The 23,517-nt window shown below is 36.2% G+C and overlaps 1 protein-coding gene across 1 annotated transcript; it reads right to left on the bottom strand.

The window, feature by feature from the left end:
- Nucleotides 1–1,885: 1,885 nt before the first annotated feature.
- On the bottom strand, nt 1,886–15,052 carry TNFSF13B (TNF superfamily member 13b). Its single transcript, XM_068678317.1, has 6 exons — nt 14,487–15,052; nt 14,294–14,399; nt 5,962–6,018; nt 5,488–5,600; nt 5,242–5,392; nt 1,886–3,548 (listed from the first exon to the last, which is right to left on the bottom strand). The coding sequence occupies exons 1-6, from the start codon at nt 14,811–14,813 to the stop codon at nt 3,436–3,438; spliced, it is 867 nt and encodes a 288-aa protein (XP_068534418.1). The 5' UTR covers nt 14,814–15,052; the 3' UTR covers nt 1,886–3,435.
- Between the last annotated feature and the right edge of the window lie 8,465 nt (nt 15,053–23,517).

The following is a 23,517-nucleotide window of genomic DNA, read 5'->3' as shown; positions in this document are numbered from 1 at the left end:
AGGGCACACTCTTCACTCATATTCAACTGGCTGTCAACCAAAACGCACATGATTTCTTTTCTGCAGGGCAGCTCTCCAGCGTCTGTATGTATTTACAGGGTTGCCCCATCCTAGGTACAGAATCTGGCACTTGTTTTTGTTCAGCTTCATGGAGTTGGTGATTGCCCAGCCCTGTTATTCGTCAAGAGCTCTGTGCAAGGCCTCTCTACCCTTGAGGAAGTTGACAGCTCCTCCTGTTGTCATTTGGAAACTTAGTGTGCATTCAAGTCCAGAACCCACACATTGTTCATAAAAACATTAAAAAAAAACTCCACTAATGAGTGGCTGCAAGCTTGATGTAGCCCCATTTGCTATAACCCTTTGAGCCTGAAAGAACATACAACCTCACACATTCAATTAAAATGTACTGAAAGGAAAATATTCATCTCCCTTATGTCTGCCATGCTGCTGCTTCACACCGCATGTAAAAGAACCATAGTATTTGCAGTTTGTTGAATTTGCAGAAACCTATCTTAAATGCTAGATGTCCATGATAAGAATGTAAAATAAGATATCAATCAACTAGATACTACTTATTACCTATCACGCATTTAATACCACTTATTGAGTGCAGGAGTTTTCAGTAACGACCACTAACTGAAGCATAAGCATGACTGAGGTCGGAATGGACTTTGCTATCTCATCTATCGTCAGTTTGTTAGCAGAACCACCAGGAATGATATATCCTCTTTTTCTTCCTGCTTTGGTCAGAAAATGCTGGTCTGTTAAAATTCAACTTTGTGTAGAAGTGGATCAATTTTAAGAAGACAAGTTTTCTCATGAAGCCAGCAGAAAACTAACCCAACAACAACAAAATTGCCCGCTTTGTCAGTAGAAATATCTGACCAGACTGTTGACTTGCACTGTTTGCACTTGTGGGAGTATTCATGGTTCAGAATTTTTGTGAAGAAACTTGAGGTCCTGTTCCATCCTACCGTAGGAAGGCAACACTTTTGAAATATTTTCTCTCAGAAAAGATTTCCCACATCACACGTCAGAAACACTTTTCAAAATTTCTGTACTATCCATGTGTGTTGAAAGCAGAAGGAATAAATACAGTTAAGAAACGGGGCAGTGATGACAACAGATTTTGCTTCACAGCACTTTTGCTAAATGCTTAAAACACATCTATAATCCATTATATATATATAAATATAAATTAAATTATCAAAGCTACGTTTTGTAAAGTGCCAAGCACTTTGTTTCAGAATTGGCTTAAGCCAAGCAAGCCTACTGAATCCACTTGGAAAACTTACATATCAAAAATTAATTTTGCAAGTTTAGCCACTATGTTTAAGGAAAAACAACTTCCCTTCCCTTCCAACACTGCACCAAAAACAACAAGCATCTGATTAGAGATTCAGGTCATCTCTTTAATGTACTTCAGTAATAGGAGACAACTCATTGCATGCCAATAATTCTTTTATCTACAGGGACTCACACAAACTTTGGCTAAACTGAGGTCTCCAGTAGAGGATTTAAGATATCTTTGTGGCAAACTTAGCACATCAAAGTTACAAAATACTACTACTAATAATAGTAACAACAAATTTCAGTTTTGCCTCCAGGACACATAAATAAAGAACAAATATTTTAAAGTATTTGTAGAAAGAGGACTTCCAGACATTCTGAAACCTTAGTTAAGCCTCACAAAAATCCCAGTGTGGTAATCCAGTGCACATATCCTCATTGATGAAATGTCTTTCTGAAGCATGGAGAAGTTGAACAGTTTCATCAGTTTACCATAGTCAATAATTCCTAGCCCTATATCACTTTTATTTATTGTCTATCACCATAAGAACTCAAATCAAACAGCACTATAAAAAGAGACGAGGAGGCTGCAATATACAAAGCGTCTTTTCTTTACTGAATGAGCTTATATGACACAATTCTTAGACTTTTTTTTTTTTTTTCAAATTAAGCACAGTTCATTACTGTGGCTTTAAATATTTTATCTACCTCAGTAGCACTTCCATACTTTGTTGATCAATGGAATAAGTATTTAATGTTTTCATTACAATATCTGCTAGAAGCCTCGACCACCCTATTAGAAGCAATACACGTGGATTATTGGGTGGGAAAAGAAAGAAATCTCATTGATTGAAAAAAAAAACACAACACAAACAGAGGCAAAGAAAATCTACTTAGTCCTTTTACAGGTCTGTTTTGTTTGTTTAAAACAGATTTGTACAATATATTTAAAATTGCACAAGACAAACAAACAAACAAAAAGCCCTATTGTTATCCTAGGGATTGGGTCCAGATTTCTGGGATACAAAAGTATTTTTTTAATTTTTATGGTTGGTTCAGGGTTGTTGAATTTTTCTTTACTGTATTGCGGAGAATGGATCATAGCAAAAGCAAGAGAAATACAACAAATATGTATGCAACTATATTTCCATAGACTAATCTGTTCAAAAGAAGACAAAATTCTATAAAAAAAAAATTGTCAAAGATTCAAATGTGTGTGCATATACTTTCACATATATATATTTATTGTATATACACAACATATATATATATATTATTGCAGAAATTATGGAGTCAGAAATCCAATTATACCTACTATATTGTGTCTAATTTCATTACATTTCTTTCTATGCCTGCCTTGTTTACATGTATGTATGTACATATTCCTTGATGGGTAGCAATACTTTGAAGCTGTCTAAACATCTTATGTGTCCTTTTTCCAGTAAAATTAATTGTAATCAGTAAATACTAATAGACTTTAGTAATGTATATATCTTTTGTCCACAGAGGATAAGCAAGCTAGTGGCTACTATTCTATATACTTCTGAGGAGTTTACTTAATCGTCCTGTACATTTAGACTTTCTTTCCAAAATAAATCTCAATGTCAAACAAAAACAAACAAACAAAAATAAATAAACAGAAACCAGGTGACACCACCATTTCATGATAGGTAATCTAGTGTTTGATGATTCTTCCTTATCCTTTATGCTTCAATTTATTTTATTTTATTTTTTTTTTTGATGGAACAAAATTAAAATGCACTTGTGTTTTACTTTTCCATTTCTGGATAATAAAATGGTCCTGCTCATGCTATACTTTGTGGTCAACTCTTCTTTGATTTGTTTCATGGACAAGAAATTACTTCAAAGCCAAAAGCCATATCTTTACAGCTGTTGTTTAGAGTCTCCCATTGTCTAAAATAAATTGGCTTTCTGGTAATCACATGATATTTTTTATCTCACAAGTACGTCTGGTGTGTTTCCTGTTTTGGGTTCACTTATTAAACTGAAGAAAAGGTTTCAGAAGCTGGTGGTGTGGGAGAGAGACTGAATTGGCAGCTTTATTAAAATCTATTTTTTTTTTCCTGACAAATGCATTGGAAAAGAAGAAAACTGCACTAAGCATAACAACAGAATCAAAGGATTTCAGAAGAGTCTGACTGCACCAAAAAAAGTACCATCGCCATCCAAGGATATTTTGGCTCGTCTTCGTGGTATTGTAAGTTGAAGTTCGTCCCCTTCTTCTAATTTTGCAATGCCTGGCAAAAAAAATGGAATATTTTAAAGTTAATATTTCACAGACATTATTTTTATCAATGGTGTTCAAAATGTTATTACACATCATCTTATAAATGTAAGCATGGCTTGTTACTTGTGACAAGTGCTTGTTTTATCTTTAGGTACAATCACACAGATTTCAGCCTACCAAAATCTGACACTTAGCATCCTCTGTGGAGCTGGATCTACCTTTCTTTCCTTAGCAATTCCATTCTTCACTCATTGTGTCAAAGTTCACTTAAGCTAACGCTGCAAAAAAAAAAAATCACCTAACTGCAGTGCAATCAGATTCCCCATCTTATGGTGATGAGACAGTCAAGGTCAGCACTGGGCATTGCTGGTCCTAGACCATTCAGTTCCCACACTTCTAGAGGAGGTCTCATCAGCTTTACCAACCAAATGAAGTTACCATACATCAGCTGATCCACTGCAACTGCAGAGCACGAAAGTCTGCTTCCTGCAAGCCACACATCAGCTGATGTGGTAACAGAAAGCACCTTGCCTTCCAGTTGCAATCACTGAACTGAGAACAAAACTAACATCTGCAGCAACACGTGCTCAACAACATGAGATACTGCAGTAAAATTCAGTTTTCCAGGTGAAAGCAGAAGGTGGGAGTTTTGAAAGCAGGAACGACGATGTGGCAGAATGGAATACATGAAATTAATCTCTATGTAAAAAAAAAAAAAAAAAAAAAAAAAAGAAAAGCTTCCTTCCCAGCCCCATTTGTTTAGTACCACCACTTGTCAACAGTCAGGTCTTATTACTGAATGTAACCCACTTTTTATAGAAGACAGAGAAAAAAAAAGACAGATTTTATTCACAGAGATTTTGCTAGAGAATAACAAAATCAAAAACCCCCACATCCCTGACAAAGGAGAAAGACAGACAGGTAAGAGCTACTGAATGAGGTTTGATAGGCCTGGACAATAATTCCTTAAATGCTGCTGCAGGAAAATGCACACATATAAGCACTAAGCCTGCTGGATTTGCATTAAATATTTTAATTGGTCTTTTTTGTGGTGTTTCTAATTTGTGCAATTAAAAAGAGCTCTTTATAGAATTAACTTTTTCATCTAACCAGACAGTAAAATTGCATTAGCTATTATTAGGAGTGGAGATTTAAGCTAGTAAATGACTTTAGAATGACAACTATTATTTGGATGGATGGATCAGACGGTCTTGGGGACCTTTTCCAACCTTACTGATTCTAGAATGGATTGAATCTTTGAAAAGCCCACAGTGAAGTACACAAAAATTGTGTGGCTAAAACTCATGTGTGATATATTAAAGCAGAACACAGCTCCTAAATACGTTTTAGTGGGATACGTAAATGTGGAACCCAACACCTAAGTTAAACTCAGTTCTTCAGCAGGGACAGTATGTACTACTTTTGTCTGCCTCAAGCACCTAACTATGAAAGCACCAAAGTATCCAAGCACTTTATACAGTTAATGTAGAGACAGGAGTCACTCAGATCATCTAAGTGAGATGCATGTAGTTCAGCTGCTGATGCTTGATATAAATCTATACTTTTGGAATGTGTTTTGTAGTTTTGCAATTAACCAGATCCATTTTCCTTAGAACTGCTACAATTCTTAATCACCCGCCATTTGAGATTCCATTTAATACAGTTTATTTGCAAACAATGAGAAGGAAAATTTAGATGTTTACCAGCGGTATAGCAAGAATTATTCGGATAAGACTGTGGCATATTTTGGATGCAGCGAAATAATGTCACCAAGCTCAGATCATCACCAAACACGTGGGCCTTCTTCCTCTGTATTAGATGTCCCATAGCAAATGTTGTATCTGTATATAAAACCTACAGAATGAAGAGGTACAGACTTCAAATATATTGTATGCAGACATTAAAAATCCTTTAAAATTCAGATGCTGAAGTGAATTGAGCATTCTTACCTGGCCATATATGAAAAAATATCCTGTTTCTTTGATCACTATTTTATTTCCATGTTCTTCCAGAGCTGTTCCACGTTTAAAGCTCAGAAGCCAAGGGACAATGCTTGAATCATCTAAAAGAAACAAGAATGTTGGGGTAATCAGAAAAAAAAAAACAAACAAACAACAAACACCACCACCAACAACAAAAAAACAACACCACAAACAGACACAAATGTACTTCCCCAGTTATCATCTGCCAAAATTGAATAAAGCTGACTACTAGTTAAGACTTCCAGTCTCTCTAGCTGTATTTCCCCCAAAAAAGAGGATATTTGCAAGAGCTGCCCAGATGCAACGACCACATTATTTTATTTATTTATTTATTTTAAAATCGGGCCATATAACTCAGTTAGTGCTTTGAAGTTAATTAAAATAAGACACAAGATCTAAAACATGGAACAGTGAGCAATAAAATGTGGAATATGTTCCTACCTTTCTGTTGGATATCACTTTTGCTGTCAGCGATGAGTTGCAAGCAGGCCTGTAGCACTGCAAAGTGAAAGCATACATGTCATTTGTACAACGGAGTAAGCTTTTTGAAGCTACTTCAAAAAAATGGAAGAACACAAAACAAAACTATATTCTTTGTCTCACCACCTATTTGAAAACAGAATCTATCTACTGATTTCAAGGCAGATCTTACTCAAACATGCCAAAACAAAATTCATACAGCAACATGCACTAGATAGTTCTCAGAGAGCTACAACTAAGCAGCATATAAATTGTACTTGCTTGTTTTAATCTTTGGTCCTAATTGAGTTTAAAAAGTGCAGCAGTAAGTTAAATAAGCTATGAATCAGATCAATTAGCTTTGTTAATTTTTTAACTAAAAGCTCAAAAAACAAACAAACAAACAAACAAAAACCAACAACCCTGCCAGCTATGACAGATACCAGTTTTTCTAACAGTATTTATTATATTGCTAAAAATAGTTTTCAGTCATGGTTTGTGTAAAATGTTAATCATATATACTGGTTACGTGGTACTTTCAAGAACAGTAAAATCAAATTCTCAACATCCATATGCATGTACCCTCCATATATTTTCAGATGCATGCAGTCAATCACCCTGTACTAAGAGAGAAAGTACAGAGATGACTGGTAGCAAATAAATGCACACATAACAAATACCTTAGTATCTGACAAAAAAAAAAAAAAAAAAGCATTACTCAAAACTGTAGGTGTTGGAGACACGAGAAAATAGGATGTTGATCAGAGAAAAATACTGTGGCATAATATGATGGGATATATATTCTGAGATATGATAAAATAAAGGCTCCCAAGAGAAACAGAGAAAAAAAGAAAAAATAAGAAAAAAAAAATCTGCTAACCACATATGTCAGTGAAGAGGATAAAAGACAAGAGGATGGTTGCATTTGCAAATAGCAGGTTTTCAGGAAAACATCAGGTTGTAGTGGCATTTTGAAGACTGGAAAACACAGTTGTAACATTTACTGAACTTCATTTACTGCACTTAGAAACTGATACTAAGTTAAGAGAAGAAAATTCTGCTTTGGACTGCTGAATCTCTTTGTTTGCCTTGTTGTTGTTGTTCTTCAGATAAAAATGCCATGGGCTAGATTCAGATCCCCCCCTTGCTGCAAAGGGCAGTGACCTACTCTGAGATCTTATTTCTGTCCTGTCAGTGGTACCCCTGTGCACACCCGTGTTCATCAGCATCCACTTCTCTGTGCAGTGTACAGAGTGACAAGGTTGGAGAAGAAAGTGGTCTCCTGTCTGTACCTTTCTCCTTTCGAGGAGGCTGTCAGGGGAGGGCTAGATGCTCTATAGCACATCAGTGGCACTCACAGACAGTGGACAAAATTCACATGCAAGTCTGGGAATGCTTCAATGTCACAAGAATTAAGAACCTATGAGCCCTACTGACATTAACAGGAACACTATCGCGCAGTCAACACTTCCTTTAACATGCCAAAATCTATAGATTTTCAAACCAACAATTTAAAGGCATTTACATTCCCTGCCGTTTGATAAGTAATAGAAAACCAAGCCAACATAAAATCAAAAACGGTGTTTTACTTCAGTGATTTTTTTATTTCTTTTAAAAAAATCACATTTGTAAGTGACAAAATTTTCTGAAAAAGAAACTTCCAAATAAAATCAAAATGTGATTTCTGGAGTTGCACAACAACAAAAAGCATGTCAGGCAATTTACTTCACAAGGTATTCATTTACCTTCGTTTGGAACAAAATGCCTTCCTGGTGAATGGAATTGGCAGTAATCTAAATACATATAATTTTTCCTGCTTTTAAAGGAACTCACCAGTGTGGCCATTGGAATTTCCACTGTCCAAACAAGAGAGGAAACTGCCCTCATTCACAGTTTGTAGCTCTGAATTTGTGATTTGATTCTTAGCAGCACTGAAAAGCTATTCATCATTCATCAGAACTGCCACACAGTAATTAAAATCAGCAAGCTAGGTACAATCTGAGAACTTTTTCATATTAAAAACACTTTAAAAACACAGTTCTGCTGCAGTTTACAAATATCTGCTCTCTTCTCTCTGGGGACAGCGACAGGACCTGAGGGAATGGCATGGAGCTGAGACAGGGGAGGGTCAGGCTGGGGGTTAGGGAAAGGGTCTGCACCCAGAGGGTGGTCGGGCACTGGGACAGGCTTCCCAGGGCAGTGGTCACAGCACCGAGCTGCTGGAGTTCAAGGAGTGTTTGGACAACGCTCTCAGAGTTTCGTTTTTGGGTGGTCCTGTGTGGAGCCAGGAGTTTGACTCAGTGATTCCTGTAGGTCCCTTCCAACTCTGGATATTCTGTGATTCTATGGTATCAAATCTACACACACTCTCTACAAAAATCTGTCTTTTCCTTTCATGTATGCAGACTCTGAAGTCTTTAAGGCTGCGCAGAATGTAGTGAGTTTGCCTTTCAGGGAGAAATATGGATACAGAAGTGTCATTCGTGACAATACAGAGAACAGAAACCAGCACAGTGGCCCTTTTACCTAAAGCCACAAAAAGGAAAAATAATTTCCTACGAACTATTTGGGGAATTTAACCACCACAAGATACTTAAAAAAAAAAAAAAAAAAAAAAAAGTTCAGAAGCCAATACCATCAAATAACTATTTCCAGTATATACAAATACTTCACTTTGACCTGTGAAAAACACATATGCTTAAAAATCAACTAATTCACTGAAACAAATTCAAAGCAAACAACATAATTAGTTATTAAAGAGAAAGAAAGGATATACAGCATATATTTTCTAGGGAAAGTAATAGAGATGTTAAGTAAAATGCTAACATTGTTAAATGTTAGCAATTCTATTCCAAGAAGAACACAAATCTGAATTGCAATATGAAGAATATATGCATTACCAAATATGGCTTGACTATTTACTATCAGTAGAGAGCAGAAAAAGTCAAAAGCTCTACCCAAGTATGCTTCAGTTCACTGTAAATCAAACCTGCCTATCAGCTTTGTAGTATAAAGGATTTTTGAATATTTAATAATTTGAGCAGAACACAGGATTGGTAAAATACTTCTCTAAAACATGTAAAAATATCTGAAGTGTGCACCACCATGAGGACTTGCTGTACAAAACAACGTGTACCTAGAACAATAATGTGTGCCCCGACCTCTTGTGACTTCAGATGATAGCTTTGCTTTGATGAGATTTTTTTTTTTTTTTTTACTCTTCTGATATAAACCACGCTGTGGGGTGTGAGTGAGAAGAACATTTCAGACTTTTCCATGAAGAGAACAGACAATTCTGAAGAAGTTAATGATTACAGATGTCTTTACAAACCACAGCCAGCACTTGAAAGAATGTGTTCTTTACCAGTTGAGAAATGTAACCACAATTTCAAAAAAAAAAACACAACCAAAAACCCCCAAAACAACAACAAAAACAACAAAAAACGCCTCTCAAAAACAAACACATCTAGCTTTTGCAGAAGGATAAGAACTTTGTCTTCTGCATATCCATGTAGTTCTCTTCTGCATATCAGTAATATCAAATTCCCCCTCCTTCTTCTTGTTTTAACATGCATAATCATTTTAATACCTTGTAATCTAACTTTGTAATCCATTCAAAGAAAATTGCAAATTTATTATCTATGAACTTGTGCATAAATTGCTAAATTTTGGTTTCTGAGTATCTGTGGCCCAAGACATCTATCTCAACTTTTGCTGAAACAAACAAAAAAGATGAACTCTGAGCTTTAAAAAGAGACCTGTTTGCTTGGGTTCCTTCTTTGGTCTTGATGTATACACTGTAGATTTCCTGAAACACACTTAAACACTAGGTAATTTAATTTATAAATGATATGTATGTTCTTGAACAATTTGCAGCTTTTTTTTTTTCCTTTTAACTTTTTAATTTATTACCACAGAATATCTTCCTTTACTTTTTGCTTGTGCAGGTTTATAGACTGACTAATTTGGCACTTTTTAATTAAGAAGTCTTTATGGTGCATTAATCATGGATTAAATCAGTCACTGCATTAAAATGGCTTAGTCATCATTACACATACGATTCAGATCTAACAAGTATCTTTGAAGTATTGCTGGCATCATTTTAATCTTAATGGAATTAGAAGTAATGTGTTACAATTAGTATAATCAGGAATAATTTACTAAGAATTAAGAATAGTTTATATAGACTTCTATTATGCAGCATAAAGCAAATTTTTTTTTTTTTTTAATTAGAGCCTATTTTGTGTATTTTTTATTGCACAGAGGTCTGTATAATATGCAACACTGATTCGTTCATTCAGTAGGTGGAATTCTTCATGTAAAATTGTAAGCACTGGATGAAGTCTTTTTCTACTCTCTCACATAGAAATGTTCACTTCCTTTAGAGTTAGCCTATTGTCAGCAGAAACAAAAAAGAATAACATCTCTTTTGAGATTTTTTATTTTTTTTTAGCACTCTTATATTTCTCCTCTTCAAACAATAAAATAAGAAGTATTTGGTGAGGGAATTTTATATGCAGCATTTGCTTAAACCAGTAAGAAAAGGTCAGCTTTCGTGACTTAAAGATCTCTGAAGTCAAGTTCCACCCATAAAAGTTCATACTGTCTGTCTGTCATGGATATCTAAAACAATAGCATATGGAGTCAAAACACTTCTAATCAGCAAATGTACCAATTTGCCAAAAAAGCAAATATATCAAGAGTAATGGCAAAGGGGATGCCTTCTCACTACTTAGTGCTTGCATGACACCAGTTGTTTCCTGCGGATGCAAATGACATGGCAAAAGAACCTGGAAACAGCTAGTAAGAAATTGCCAGGTTAAGTTAGCCTGTTTCACTGCTTTGTGGACTTTGAATTTCTCTTCTGTGCCTTTCATACACACACCTGGTTGAAATGGATAACCTCAATATACTGAAGTAAATAATGTCCACAGGTGCCCCAGTTTGATCGCACCAGAACTTTGCAAATTTGAGCTTACAGCAGACCTGATGCTCACCTTGCTAGCCAACCATGGGAATCAGAGTCACACAGAGATGATTGGAACAAGGCACCTAGAGAGTGTGCAAATGAAACTTGGCATTTGTACTCCGAACTGTCTCAAGTAATAAAGCTGTATCTTGTTCCTGGACTGAAGGATATATACATCTTATAGAGAAGCATGCTGGCAAGGCAGTCAATAATTGGGATCAGGGTAATGTGTGTGTGCGCTCATGTGGGTGTGTTTCTGTTGTGTAGCAAGTTTTCCTCTACAGGCAAAATTTATAAAAAGAATGACAAATTAAAAGAAAAGTATTTCTGCTCTTAAGTGTCCTGATATGACACCTGCTAGAAGTGGTTAGATGATCTATATCTGCCTGCATATTAATAATATGCATCTTTCAAAATCACCCATTAACTCCTACTCATTGTATCAAGAACTCTGTTTCTGACTGTTAACTGTGCAGCTTTCTCTGCAATTGATGCTCAAAACCCATCTCTTCAGCCCACTTGTGCTGGAAACTTTTCTCAGGACATGAGATGTACAAATTCTGATGACTAATACTTTTATGCATGAACACAAAAATGCCTAGCCTATAAAAATATGAAAGCACTGTATTAGATCTATTTTCATTCAACTGTCATTTTAATTAAAATTACAATTTGTGGCCACTTTTATGAACACAATATCAAGCAAATTATCAAAATATTACAAAATATTATCAAAAAATTTGTGGCCACTTTTATGCACACAATATCAAGCTAAAATCAAAAATATTACAAATATATTAAAAAGGAAAATTCCATGTATTCAAGAAGAGTTGAGCTAGGTCTGAAAAGAATCAAGGGCATCCATTACCAGAATTTAATTATCAATGTTAAAAAAAATCACAACTTTATTTATGAACAACAACAAAAGGTTCTCTTTTACTTCTGCTCTCTGAAGAGACATAAGAGAAGCAATTCTATATCAGTGACATCCTCAAATATTCACTTTCTAAGGAACTGGTATGTGTTGAATTGAAATTACAGCTCAACAATTAATTCTGAGACTAGACTCTGCTTTGAGAGCTTGTTGAAGCAAACAGAAATAGCACAAGAACAAAGAACCTTACTCAATACCCTAATTTGTCTGCCATCATACTGGACTGAATGCAGTGAATCTGTGGAATACTTTAGAGGCTGCCAGGATTCCAATACTCTGCAATGGATGCAGGAAGATAAAAACACAGGGGTAGTAATTTTATGTTTATGACCAATGAACTGACAGAATTGAGGACCAGGCACAAAAACATGTTATTTTTTTTCAGTCACTCTACCATAACAAAATTTAACATTGACTAGCAGGTTCACGGTCATCAGTGGAGAGAAGTCTGGTCTGAGAAAATTAAGCTCTAAAGAGCTTACTTTGCTGTTATTACAGCAGGTAGAAAGGTAAGTCAGTGTAACAGATGACCTTCTATGTAAGGAAAAGATATATAATATATATATTTTTTAAAAATATATACATACAAAATACATTGGCTATGTTAGATTTTTTTTTTGGTAGTAGGTCAGCCTATATAGGTTTTCCTGTTCAAATGAATGTTCCTATTCTATGCTTTCTGTTAATCTATTCAAAACAATTTAACAAAAAAAGAAATATTAAAAAAAAAAAAGCCTACAAAAATATGAAGCAGCTTAATTAGAAGTTCAGGTGAAGAAACACATACAGATACAATCAGAGGCAGCTACCTGATGAGAAGAGTCTTAAGTCTGCCAGAAGAAAGCTGAGGAGCTCAAAACGCTACTCTGCCCCATGAACCCTCAAAGAGCAATAAGAATAAAGTTGAAAACTACAGTAAAGGGAACTGAATAACTTGCAAAATACTGATGCTATAATATCCATTAAAAAACAAAAAAAGACATGCCTCCTCATTTTGGTGATAGCTGTGGTTTAGGTATAACGGATCACTAGCTTTTATTTGGGAGACATTGGGGTGGGGAGAGCAGTTCTGTGACTCCCACTATAGGAAACAGGCTACAAGAAATACAATTTAAGTAATTTTGTCTTACATCCTGGTTGTGAAATCACTCTTAGCCAAGACCCTGAACCAAAAATTTAACGAAATACAATAAATCTCATTTAAACCTATAGATTTTGGGTCACGTCCTATATGAATATTCTCTTTTTAGAGACTTGGAGGTAAGCAGAATGATACCGTAGAACTTAAATTTAATTTAGCTTGCTGAAGCTTAACTGAAATACATTTCACATTAATTATTTAATCAAAAGCACATTTTAAGTGATCTCTGATTTAGACTTTATCTACTCGTTGTTAACACATTTTAACTTAATCAGTAATTGAATATATCAGCTCCCATCAGTCAAAACAATCTAAAACTATCTATAAGGGGATTTAATAGATTTAGCAATTTAGGAATATTTTTAGTTACTCAGTGTAATTATAACATGCATATTGTTATGTTTAAATGCTGTATTTCATCCTATCAAACATCAATGTATTTGGAAAGAAAATAACTAAAAGAAATTGAGTATTTTATCCCTGAAGGAAACAAGTATATCCCATTAATATATTGACATTATAAAACACATCAGAGGTGTTTTTACAGAGCAGTCAATAGTGCTTTCTGCAGCATCTTTTTAAAAGGCTACAGTAAAAAAAAAACTTACTGCATAGGAATGCCTTTATTAATTTTGATAATTATATTAATAGATGGTTTTATGTGGAAGTAATGCTATTTTTTTTGAATTTCTCGTAGTCTGCCTCTTCAGACAGGTACAAGCTAGCTTTTCTCTTTGAAAGCTCCTACTTCCTTAAAGTGAGGGAGCTTTCTTGCTACTTCTCTCTTTTAGGATGACTATGTTTTCCCAGAAAAATGACTTGACAATTTTTTTTTATTTTTATTTTTTAATAATGGTTTTCCCTCCTTAATATTTATCAGAGAGAAACAAATTAGACATTACCCTGAATTGAGAATGATGGATTTAGAATTGATCAATTTCCAATCTGAACAATTTCAAGTTGCCTTACTCAGCTCTACAGCTCATCATCGAGAAGTAACATAGCTACAAGATAAAGAATTGGGAGCTAATATTCAAAATTCAACCTGCAGATAGCAGAAATATCTGGTACCTTAAACAGTGCGGTAATCATCAAGCAAATGCAGTTCACAACATTCATTTGATAATAATTGTATTCAGTTGCAAAAATCGTAATAGGCTCTGGGAGCATTCATCAGCCTACAGGAGGAGATATGTCCCAAGAACTGCTGCTAGTCTCCCAAAAGCACCCACCTGCAGCATCCCAACCCACTTTGCGAGGTGCTATTTACCTGTTTCTTCTGTGTGGACGGCAGACCTTCTCCCCCTGTTTCTGCTCCCGTTCGAGATTTCCTTTTGGAAACTTTCAGCTGGGCTAGGGCCAGGAAGCTCGTTCTCCTAACGGGGACAGGCAGCAGTTGGTGAGAGCAGCCTCGTTCCCTGCAAGCTCGAGCCCTGCGAGCCACAGCCACCACTCCAGCTTACCTGCCTGGCACCAGCTGCAGAGGCTTGCAGGAAGGAAGAAACAGGGGCACCTGCTTTCTCGTCATCAGGGGAGATGGCTCGCCGCTCTAGTGGAGACCTTGCCTGGACCCTGTAGATCAGCTCGTGGCGCAGAGCTTCTAGCTCTGTTTTCAGGGTGAGAACATGGTAAAGAGACACTGCTGCAAGACAAGAGGACAGGAGCATTGCAAGCCACAGGAATGTGACAGAAAAAAGTCCCGTGGTGCCTGAAGCAGCACCAGGGGGGGCAGAGGGAGAGGAGGCGGTATCCTTCTGTTGGATGACGTGCACACAGTCCACGGATTTCATCGCTGCTCTTTCCTCACTAAAGCCAGAGGGAGAGTTCAGCTGTCCCCTTCCGAGGTGCAATCCATGTTACCAGTTGCTCTGTGAAACTAAGGGCATCCAGAATAAGTGAACAAAACGCCCAGATCATTTCCTGTCATATGAAGCCGTTGATACAACCATTAAACTTAATGTACAGAGTGAAAGTTTAACATTCAGTCTCCGTTTAGCTTTCTTCTTTCTGTGCTGCATTTTGGCAATGAATACTTTCTCATGAACTGCTTGCTCAACCTGCCTTCCTCCTTTCACTTTCAGCTATTTATTTTTGTGGCAACTTGCTTTTACCATTTCCCATTATCTTGAAATTTAGGCACAACTGGTACCGCTGGTATTTAGAGCCTTATCTAGAATTGCAGAAACAATGTAAGGTTTCCTGGTAGCGTATCATCCAGTTCCAATTAAAAGAGATAAACATATAGCAATGTGTGTTCTTGTAGGTATATATATATATATAGATATGTATACAATGTGTATATATTTTATATATGCATATATATCCAAAGTGACTATATGCCTGCAGAGTGGGTAGCCTATTCAAATATCAAATTTTGTTGTTTCCTAAACACAAGAGTGAAGAGTATTCTCAGGTATGAGTAAAAAATTATTGGTCTCTCAAGTGCATGAAGTGGCAGAGTCTGCAGTTCAATTTGTCATATGAACTTGGCAAGGGATGACTTTTTATCAGACTCATTTGATAAATACGACTTCTCTGTAGAATTCAAGGACCTGTGTTGCTGCACAAGAGGACCCACAGAATGGGGAGAGCCAACCTAGAAGGGAGGGGAAAACTAGAGGATGGGAAAGGACAAGAGAGGAGAAAGAAAAACAGGGAAAGAATAGAGGGGTAAAGAAAGAAAATAACATTTAGAGAAATTCAAAAAGGAAATTTTAAACATACATGATGAAGTTTTTGAAGTGAATCCTTTATATCTGTCCTAAGCTCATCTCTTTAAATTGTTACTAATCCTTTAATTTTAAAAGCCACATTACAAATTCCTTTCTTTTAACCAAATATCCAAAACAAGTTCAAAAGCTTTTTGTATTGTCTTCTCACACAAAAATAACGTTTTACTCCTTTTATTAAGAGTTTCAGTGATCTGGACCAGATGAAAAAAAAAAAAAAAAGATAAAGATAAAGAGCATTGCAACTAGGACTAAAATCAACAGGTCAACCCCCCACTGCAAACTAATCATTTTTACTGCATAAGTAAACTTATCTTTGCACAAGAGAGAGAACTTTTAAAGGTCTGTCCAAACTACTGTGTAGTGGCATGTGAATTGCATGCTCATGACAATACCTGTCAGAGTAGTTAGTTCAGAACAAGGTGATACTATTGGGAAGGAGAAGGAAGGAACAGAGAGAGAGCAAACGATTCTGTTGCCTCTTCCACATTTATTTCCTAAGACTGTGAGAAATGGGGGTCATTAAAATTTTTATCATCTTTCATTGCAATTCAAGGCATTCTTCTCATTCCTTTGCCACCTCTAACAACTATTCAATATCCTGCATGGACAAATCATTCTTTTCCTAAAAGGAGAGAAAAAAAATATAGCATGTATTTTAACACACGGTATTTAATACTGTGTGTTAACTCATGCCTCTAGAAGGCACCTACATACTACATGAAAAGTGATACAGAAACCAGTATATGGAGGAATAAGAGCAGCATCTGTTTTCAAGGTTAATTTAAGGTGTAAATGGGACTGCGTTTTGAAGGAAATTTAAGATGCATTAAAGTATTATTTTTTTTTTGGAACATGATAAGCAGTTATTAGTACTACACAGAGGTGTCTTGAAGTATCACCAGTAATCAGAACATTATCATCCTAGTACTGTGATAAAAAAATAAAATAATATGACAGCTGGAAAAGAAGTGCTATATAAGAAAATGAAACAAAGAATGAAAGTTATAACTAGCTGAAACAAAGAATGAAAGTTATAACTAGCTATCCAGGAATACTGAGAAACAACTGGCCACTGAGGTCTCTCTGGTCATTATCATATTAAAAAAAAAAAAAAAAAAAAAGCTGACATATAATTAGCATCACTCCAGTTACTTCTACAGAAAATAGGTTGTTCCCAGCCCCCACACCTTCTTTAAATGGGGTCTGTATATAACCTGACAAAATAATTGTGGTGACACAGAGGACTTCTGTAAGACATCTGGCTTTGTCTTGCTTATCATTCTGACAAATGAAAACTTCAAAGGAAAGAGGAGGAAAATCAGAACAACCCACACATGGCAAATTGTTAATTCAACAGGTGTTTCTATTCAAGTATCAAAGGGATTGGTCTGGTTTCAATCTCATATTGTTCTAGTTTCATAAACATTTAAATGATTTGAAAGAATGTAATCTGGACAAATTTTGCAACAACAGAAACATAGTGGGAAAATAAAAATTGACAGTGAGAGATCAGTCATGGGGGAAACAAACAAACAAAAAACAACACAAAGTGCCTAGAAATATACTTGTACAAATTACATTTTATCACAATCAAGTGAAGTTTCCATAAATTAGATTACTAACCACGTTAAAGTAACGAGAGCTGACGATTAACAACAAAAACAAACAAACAACAACAACAACACATGCTAGTTGTAAAGCCTACTATATGGATTTGTGTGAAGGCGATGCCTCAATGCTTGACTCTCTGCCTTGTCAGAATATAAGGTCTCTATTACTCCTCCTGTTAGCAAAATGACAAAGCAGCCCTTAACCTGCTTAAAGCAGTATCAGTAAGGTTAACACTTCTCTGCTTTAGACTAAGGTATGACTAAAGAGGACTAAGGAAGGCTTGCTCAGGTTAGGCCTGCCATTTGGAGACAAAAGAGGGTGTTGACTCCCACTGAAGAATAGCTCTTCGTTGAAACAGAAGCGTAGCATTTGCAGATATATACTGGGGCAAAACACTGTGCTAAAGTAAAAGTCACTGGTAATCATGCTTTAACTTTGAGAGGGCTGGTGAAGATGGTTCAGAACAAAAACCCAGAATGACTATACAGGGTATGAAGAACTCATCATGAAAAATGTATTCAGTTTGTGGTTAACACCCTGTTTGTAGTGCCTATCTTTCCTGAAAACTCTTCTGCAAAAGTTTGTGCCATATTAAGTCGTTTGACTCAGGCTATGTACACTATGCTACAGATGCATGCAGCAAAACCTTAGGGCAACAAGTGACCACCTCAAGCTCAGTTCAAAGCAGCTTTTTTCAAACTATTCCTAGAAAATCAAATGCCGCTACATTAAATTGCAGAAGTGTAGACTAGGGCATCTAACACTAGAAGCAAGTAGAAGAAAATCTTTATAATAAAGTTATTCTGAAAATATGGTCTATCCTGCATGCATGGTACAGCTGATCTATGTGCACACAGTAAATCCAACCAATTAGTGCCACCTTAGTCTAGATAGTGAGCTATGGTAAACACTTGGGTTGACTGGATAGGGAACCTTCTTAATTTTACCAAGGAAAATTATTAAGAAATGGGTTGGCTGGTCTAAGAATTCTACTTAAGTCAAACTTCTACTTTTGGGAAAAAGAGCATGAGCTAGGTAAAAGTAAAACTAAGAATACAAAAAAACAGAAAACAAACAAAGAAACGAAACCCACCACCACTGGAGACTATTAACGGTGAGAATGGTCACTGGGGGAAATGGTGGATTCTTGAATAAAATCAAGACTGATTAGTCTTCTAAGATATTACAGATGAAACAAACCCTGTAATTTCTGCTAGCAGATAAATTCTTTCATTTCCGTTACGCAGAATATCTGATTAAATAATCAAGATGGGCCCTGATAATCTGCAAATGTATAAAACTTCATCACTACATCTGTGGGGAACTGAAGCAGAGTAGTAAGCAATCACACAGGAAATTTGTGGTTGAACCAGAAAATGAACCCTTGATTTCCTGAAATCCAGCACACTGCTTTAACCACAAAAGCATCATCTTTGAGGGGGAGGAAAATCTGATAATAAAGTTTATTGTACAAAAGAGAAGCAGATGATTTGAATAAGAAGACTTGGATAAAAACCCAGCTTAGTGAAGAAATGTAGAAGTTTACTTAAAACTGTTCTGTTTTTAAAACAGAGGTTGCAGCATCTTGCAGATTCTGCAACACAGAAATTCAGGCCAACGTCAATGGTCATATTAAAAGTACATATCCAGTGGCAAAAGTCCAACTTCACATGCTTCTGAAGTGGCCACAAAATGGAACTGGTCCCTGTGGTTACTACAAAAAGAAAGAAGCCATCATAGCTTACTGTACTACGCAACAACGCACAGAGCAGATAGAGGAGCTCAGAGCAAGCAAAGTATCCATCCTAAATACATTTCAAAGTCTTTTCTGATGGTGGACAAGTTGGACAAACTCTTGTGGAGGAGATCAGATTAAATCCTATATGACAGTTTTCTGCTATTACAGATAACTGCATTCACAGCATTCAGAGATAGCCTTCTGAAGCAGTGCACATTCCCTTCAAGGACACTTAAAAGTTTCCTTCAGCCATTAGCCAGGACTACACAGCAACAAACCCAGGGAAGTTACCACCTCACATATGCATCCAAAATCACTCTGTGGATTCTGTGTACAGTGGCTGAGTATTTACAACCTATTATCTTAAAGCTTAGGAAACTGGTGGGTGCAGTGCAAATAGAGGATGTGTCATACAAACAGTTTAAATCTTGTTTGATATATTAACTTGTTAAAAGAAAAAGAAGTCACATGAGATTTTTCTGAAATAAGTGATCTTCTTTTCTCTTTGCCTTTTAACTCAAAATTGCCTAGGACAATGCAAGTGTCTGTATGCCTTGTAATGATGCCATGCTTGATTTATGTCTCACCTAAGGTTTTATTTTTCTACACATCTAGACAATGTAAGTCCAAATCTGGCATGCATACTACACAAAGTAGGCATACAGCTGCCTTGCAGCCATCATTACTATTTACATAGATATTACAGTGCTTTGAAAGAGGATAGGAAATGGCACAAGAAAGAAAAGCAATTCTTATGAGTGTCTCTCAAAGTATGCAGCAGAACCAACAAGAAATAAAATATATAAACCAAAAAAACAAACACAAGATAACACGAGATTTATATACTACAGCACCTTAATGCCAGCCTCCTCCCTCCACCCCCCTCCCACGACGTTATAGCAATTCCTTCTTACTGCACAGTGGAAAAGGAGCTCTCACTTGTCTTACAGCCTCACTGGTTTGTCTATCCAGCAACACGGAGTATTTCTCCACCTCTTCGATACTATGCAACTTGACAGATTTTACACAGATGGGCTTAAAATGCATTTGTATGGCAGCAAAATAAACAAGAAGCCATGGCCTTTCGTGTGGGAGCGGCTGCTCTTCTACTGCTAAAGTTTGTGGATCTCTAACAGAGGGTACAGGGTGGGGATCCAAATTGCAGCTACGGAGAAATATGAAATTCCAAAGATGCAGCTATGGAGAAATAATGCTATTTGCTACACTGTTCCTGACTTCTCGAGGGCAGAAAGGGAACGGTACTCTAACTGACCTTTTACTTTGCATTTTTGTAAATAATTACCCCACACCAGACGTAAGCATAATGCAGAACAGCTGTAGAACTTCCTTTCTTTCCATCTTCAAGCAGCAGAATCTGCTCCCTAGCTGCTTGTCAAAACTAGCAGCAACATCTCTCTGGAACTTGGAAAATTAACACAATTAGGTTTTATGCCAGCAACTATACCCTTGCAGTACAGTATTATTCAGCTCACTGCTTAAGACTAATAAAGATGTATCTGTCAGTAGACGGGTAAAACCAAGCTCTGTAATGCATTAAAAACATGCCTGCCCTTACACTGCATTATTTTTCAGAGAAAGGAAATTTGTTGTTCAAGACAGAGGAGAGTTATTCTGTACCCACTCAAGCTGAAGCATAACAAATTAATCACATTGATGTTTTCAGCACAATTCCAGAAATATTCAGTTTATCTTCCTTATCTACTTACAGAGAGAGAACTCTGTAAAAAGTCAAAAGTTAAGAACCTGAAAAGGGTCCAAAGGATTTAAAGTTCAGGCCTATTTAATATCTTGGGGGCAAACCATTTTTGTTTAGCCAGTGGTTCAGTGTTTTCCCATGATCTTACCTATGATCTTTTCCATGGATAGCAGACCTGCTGCCCTTGGTTTAGGTTTCATTTCTAGCATTTGTTTAGATGTTCATATGCATTTAGAAATTTTTACTGTGATTTAGGCAGTCCTTGCAAATTCTGAGAAATTCATATGCCATACTTCCGTCAATATGGGCCTACACATAATATTCTAAGAAAATGAATATAGCATCACATGGAACTTTTTGAGGTGTTCAGACCACAGTGTATGTTGCTTTTCATAGAACAGCTGCTTTACAATTTTCATGTAACAAAAAGCAAATGACTTGTATTACTTGACTTGTATTCTTCAGAGTAGCATTGCTCAAGTAAGGTTTAGTGACATTGTTCACAAGACATCAAACTGCTTTTAATTCAGGAAGGCTATTATTCACATGAAGTACCCAAATCCACCAGTAGAGTTGCTACTCTAGTTTTGTCTCCTTTTTAAAGATTAGAAATACCTTGACTTCACTCAAAATCAATAGGTATTTTGAATGAAGCTTCAACAGATCATCTAGAATATCCCTACCTCCTATGTATTAGTCTGAAATTGAACTAGAAGCCTTTCAGTAAACCAGGAGAGGACACACTTTGCAGCTTCAGAAAAAGCAGCAGTAAGTCCTTATTTTCCAGGTATTTCACATTAACAATGTGGGATAGCAGCAGAGGTGATATAAGATTAATCGCACATTTCTCTTTAAGGAAGCAGAAACCACCTCAGTCTGGGTATCCCACTACAGCTATGTGCGTTAACTAAGTCTGATGGAGGACCAGTAGCACATTTAGAAATACTTCCTAAGCTACTTGCTCAGACCACCTCTCAGTCCCCTAGATCAAAGTTTTAAAATGCAGAAGGTGATAGAAAGTGATGGGGAGTTACTGAGCATCAGTTTTACTTACCAACGCTTGGTGAACTAAGGGATGTATGACAAAGCTTAGAGATGGATAGCTCTAATTCAGCTTTTTTCCCCTGTTGTAATAGCTTTCCACAAATGCCACCTCTAACAATGCAGATGTCTATTCCATGTGCTCTGGTTTGTTTTGTAAGTGTCTGAAATTGATAGCTTGAGGTTGACAAGATACCATGCACACAAGAATACCCCTGTACTCATACCAAAGACATTCCACAAACTAGAATAAGACATTAACAGCACTTTTAATGTATCAATTTATTGCATATGTCAGTACATAAAAATAGAAAAGTGTGTTTTTTTGTAAAATTAATTTTATTGTAAAAACCAGACTAGGATGGGAATGTAAAACTTTGCCACAATTAGCACATATACAGTTACATTTATGCTTTGTCTACAAAACTTAAGAATACTTTAAAAGACATTTTTCCTTCAACTATACACTAAAGAAAAATCAAATAGAAAGCTTGCATCATTTATTCAGCGAGTGTTTCTGAATTCAAAATATGTCATTTAGAACTTGAATATATACTTTCTCTATCTACACTCTTGTGAATTCTACTCTAAATTATACAAGCAGGATGGTATTGTAAATTATTCTTAATTGACAGTGGATCAGGTTAGTGGATCCAGACTGGTCTGGATACACCAGGCTGATCCCACTACATGCAGGAGGCACTGATTTTGTATTTGGCAGGAGTGCCCTTAGCAAAATCACCTGTCATTAACAAAAATAAAAATATACTTCTCAAGAATTAAATTATGAAATACAAATGGAGGTATGCCAGCATTGCTTTGCTATTAGGAGACCATACCTTGGAATCTCAATTCAGCCTTGCATTCTTGACTATGAACATCCAACGTGACACAAGTGATTAGCTAAGACTCGCTGATATGCATATCTGATATAAATAGTTAATCCATTTGCCCTTCAACTGAGAGATTGTCCATAGCTGACCAAATGTATTTGTGCTATATTTCTAATTTTACCTGAGAAATGGACATGAGGGCAGTTGTTTCAGTTAATTTTTTTTTTTTTTTCTCCCCATCTGAAAACAGTTAATCACTCTACGTTTCACAGTTCAGAAGCAAACACTGGGAATGTAAACTTGGGTCAGTAGGAAGCCTCAAGTATTTCCACTAATTAAAACCACGCACACAAGGTCTCATACTAGATAATTCCTCACAAGGACTCTACAGCTACAGCTGTTCTAGTTCAACTCCTGACCCTTCCCTCCAACTTTAAAAAAAAAAAAAAAATCCTTAAGCAAGTTCCTCTTATAAAAGAGACAATTCCTTTAAAGAATATATTCAAGCCAAGAGGCTTTCTTACAAACCTGTAAAAATACGTCAACTTCCTCTTTGCAAACTAGAAATGTATGTATACACAGGACAAACACTTAGGAAACATCTATACACAAATGGAGAACTGGTATGGGAAAATATATAACAGCATTAATTGGAGTAAATGCAATGCAATCATAACGTTTTTGGCAATTTAAAGCTGTTACTACTGATTCTTGTAATGTACAGTCTGAAAATGGCTTTCAGCAGCAAACCGTAGGTTGCCATCACAGACCACAAAACAAAAATAAGTCTTGTCAGCAACAAGCTTCTTCCCCCTTCTCCCT

This window comes from Anas acuta, chromosome 1, assembly GCF_963932015.1.
Source record: "Anas acuta chromosome 1, bAnaAcu1.1, whole genome shotgun sequence".
Classification (NCBI taxonomy): domain Eukaryota; kingdom Metazoa; phylum Chordata; class Aves; order Anseriformes; family Anatidae; genus Anas; species Anas acuta.
This window is presented reverse-complemented; position numbering and strand designations above follow the sequence as displayed.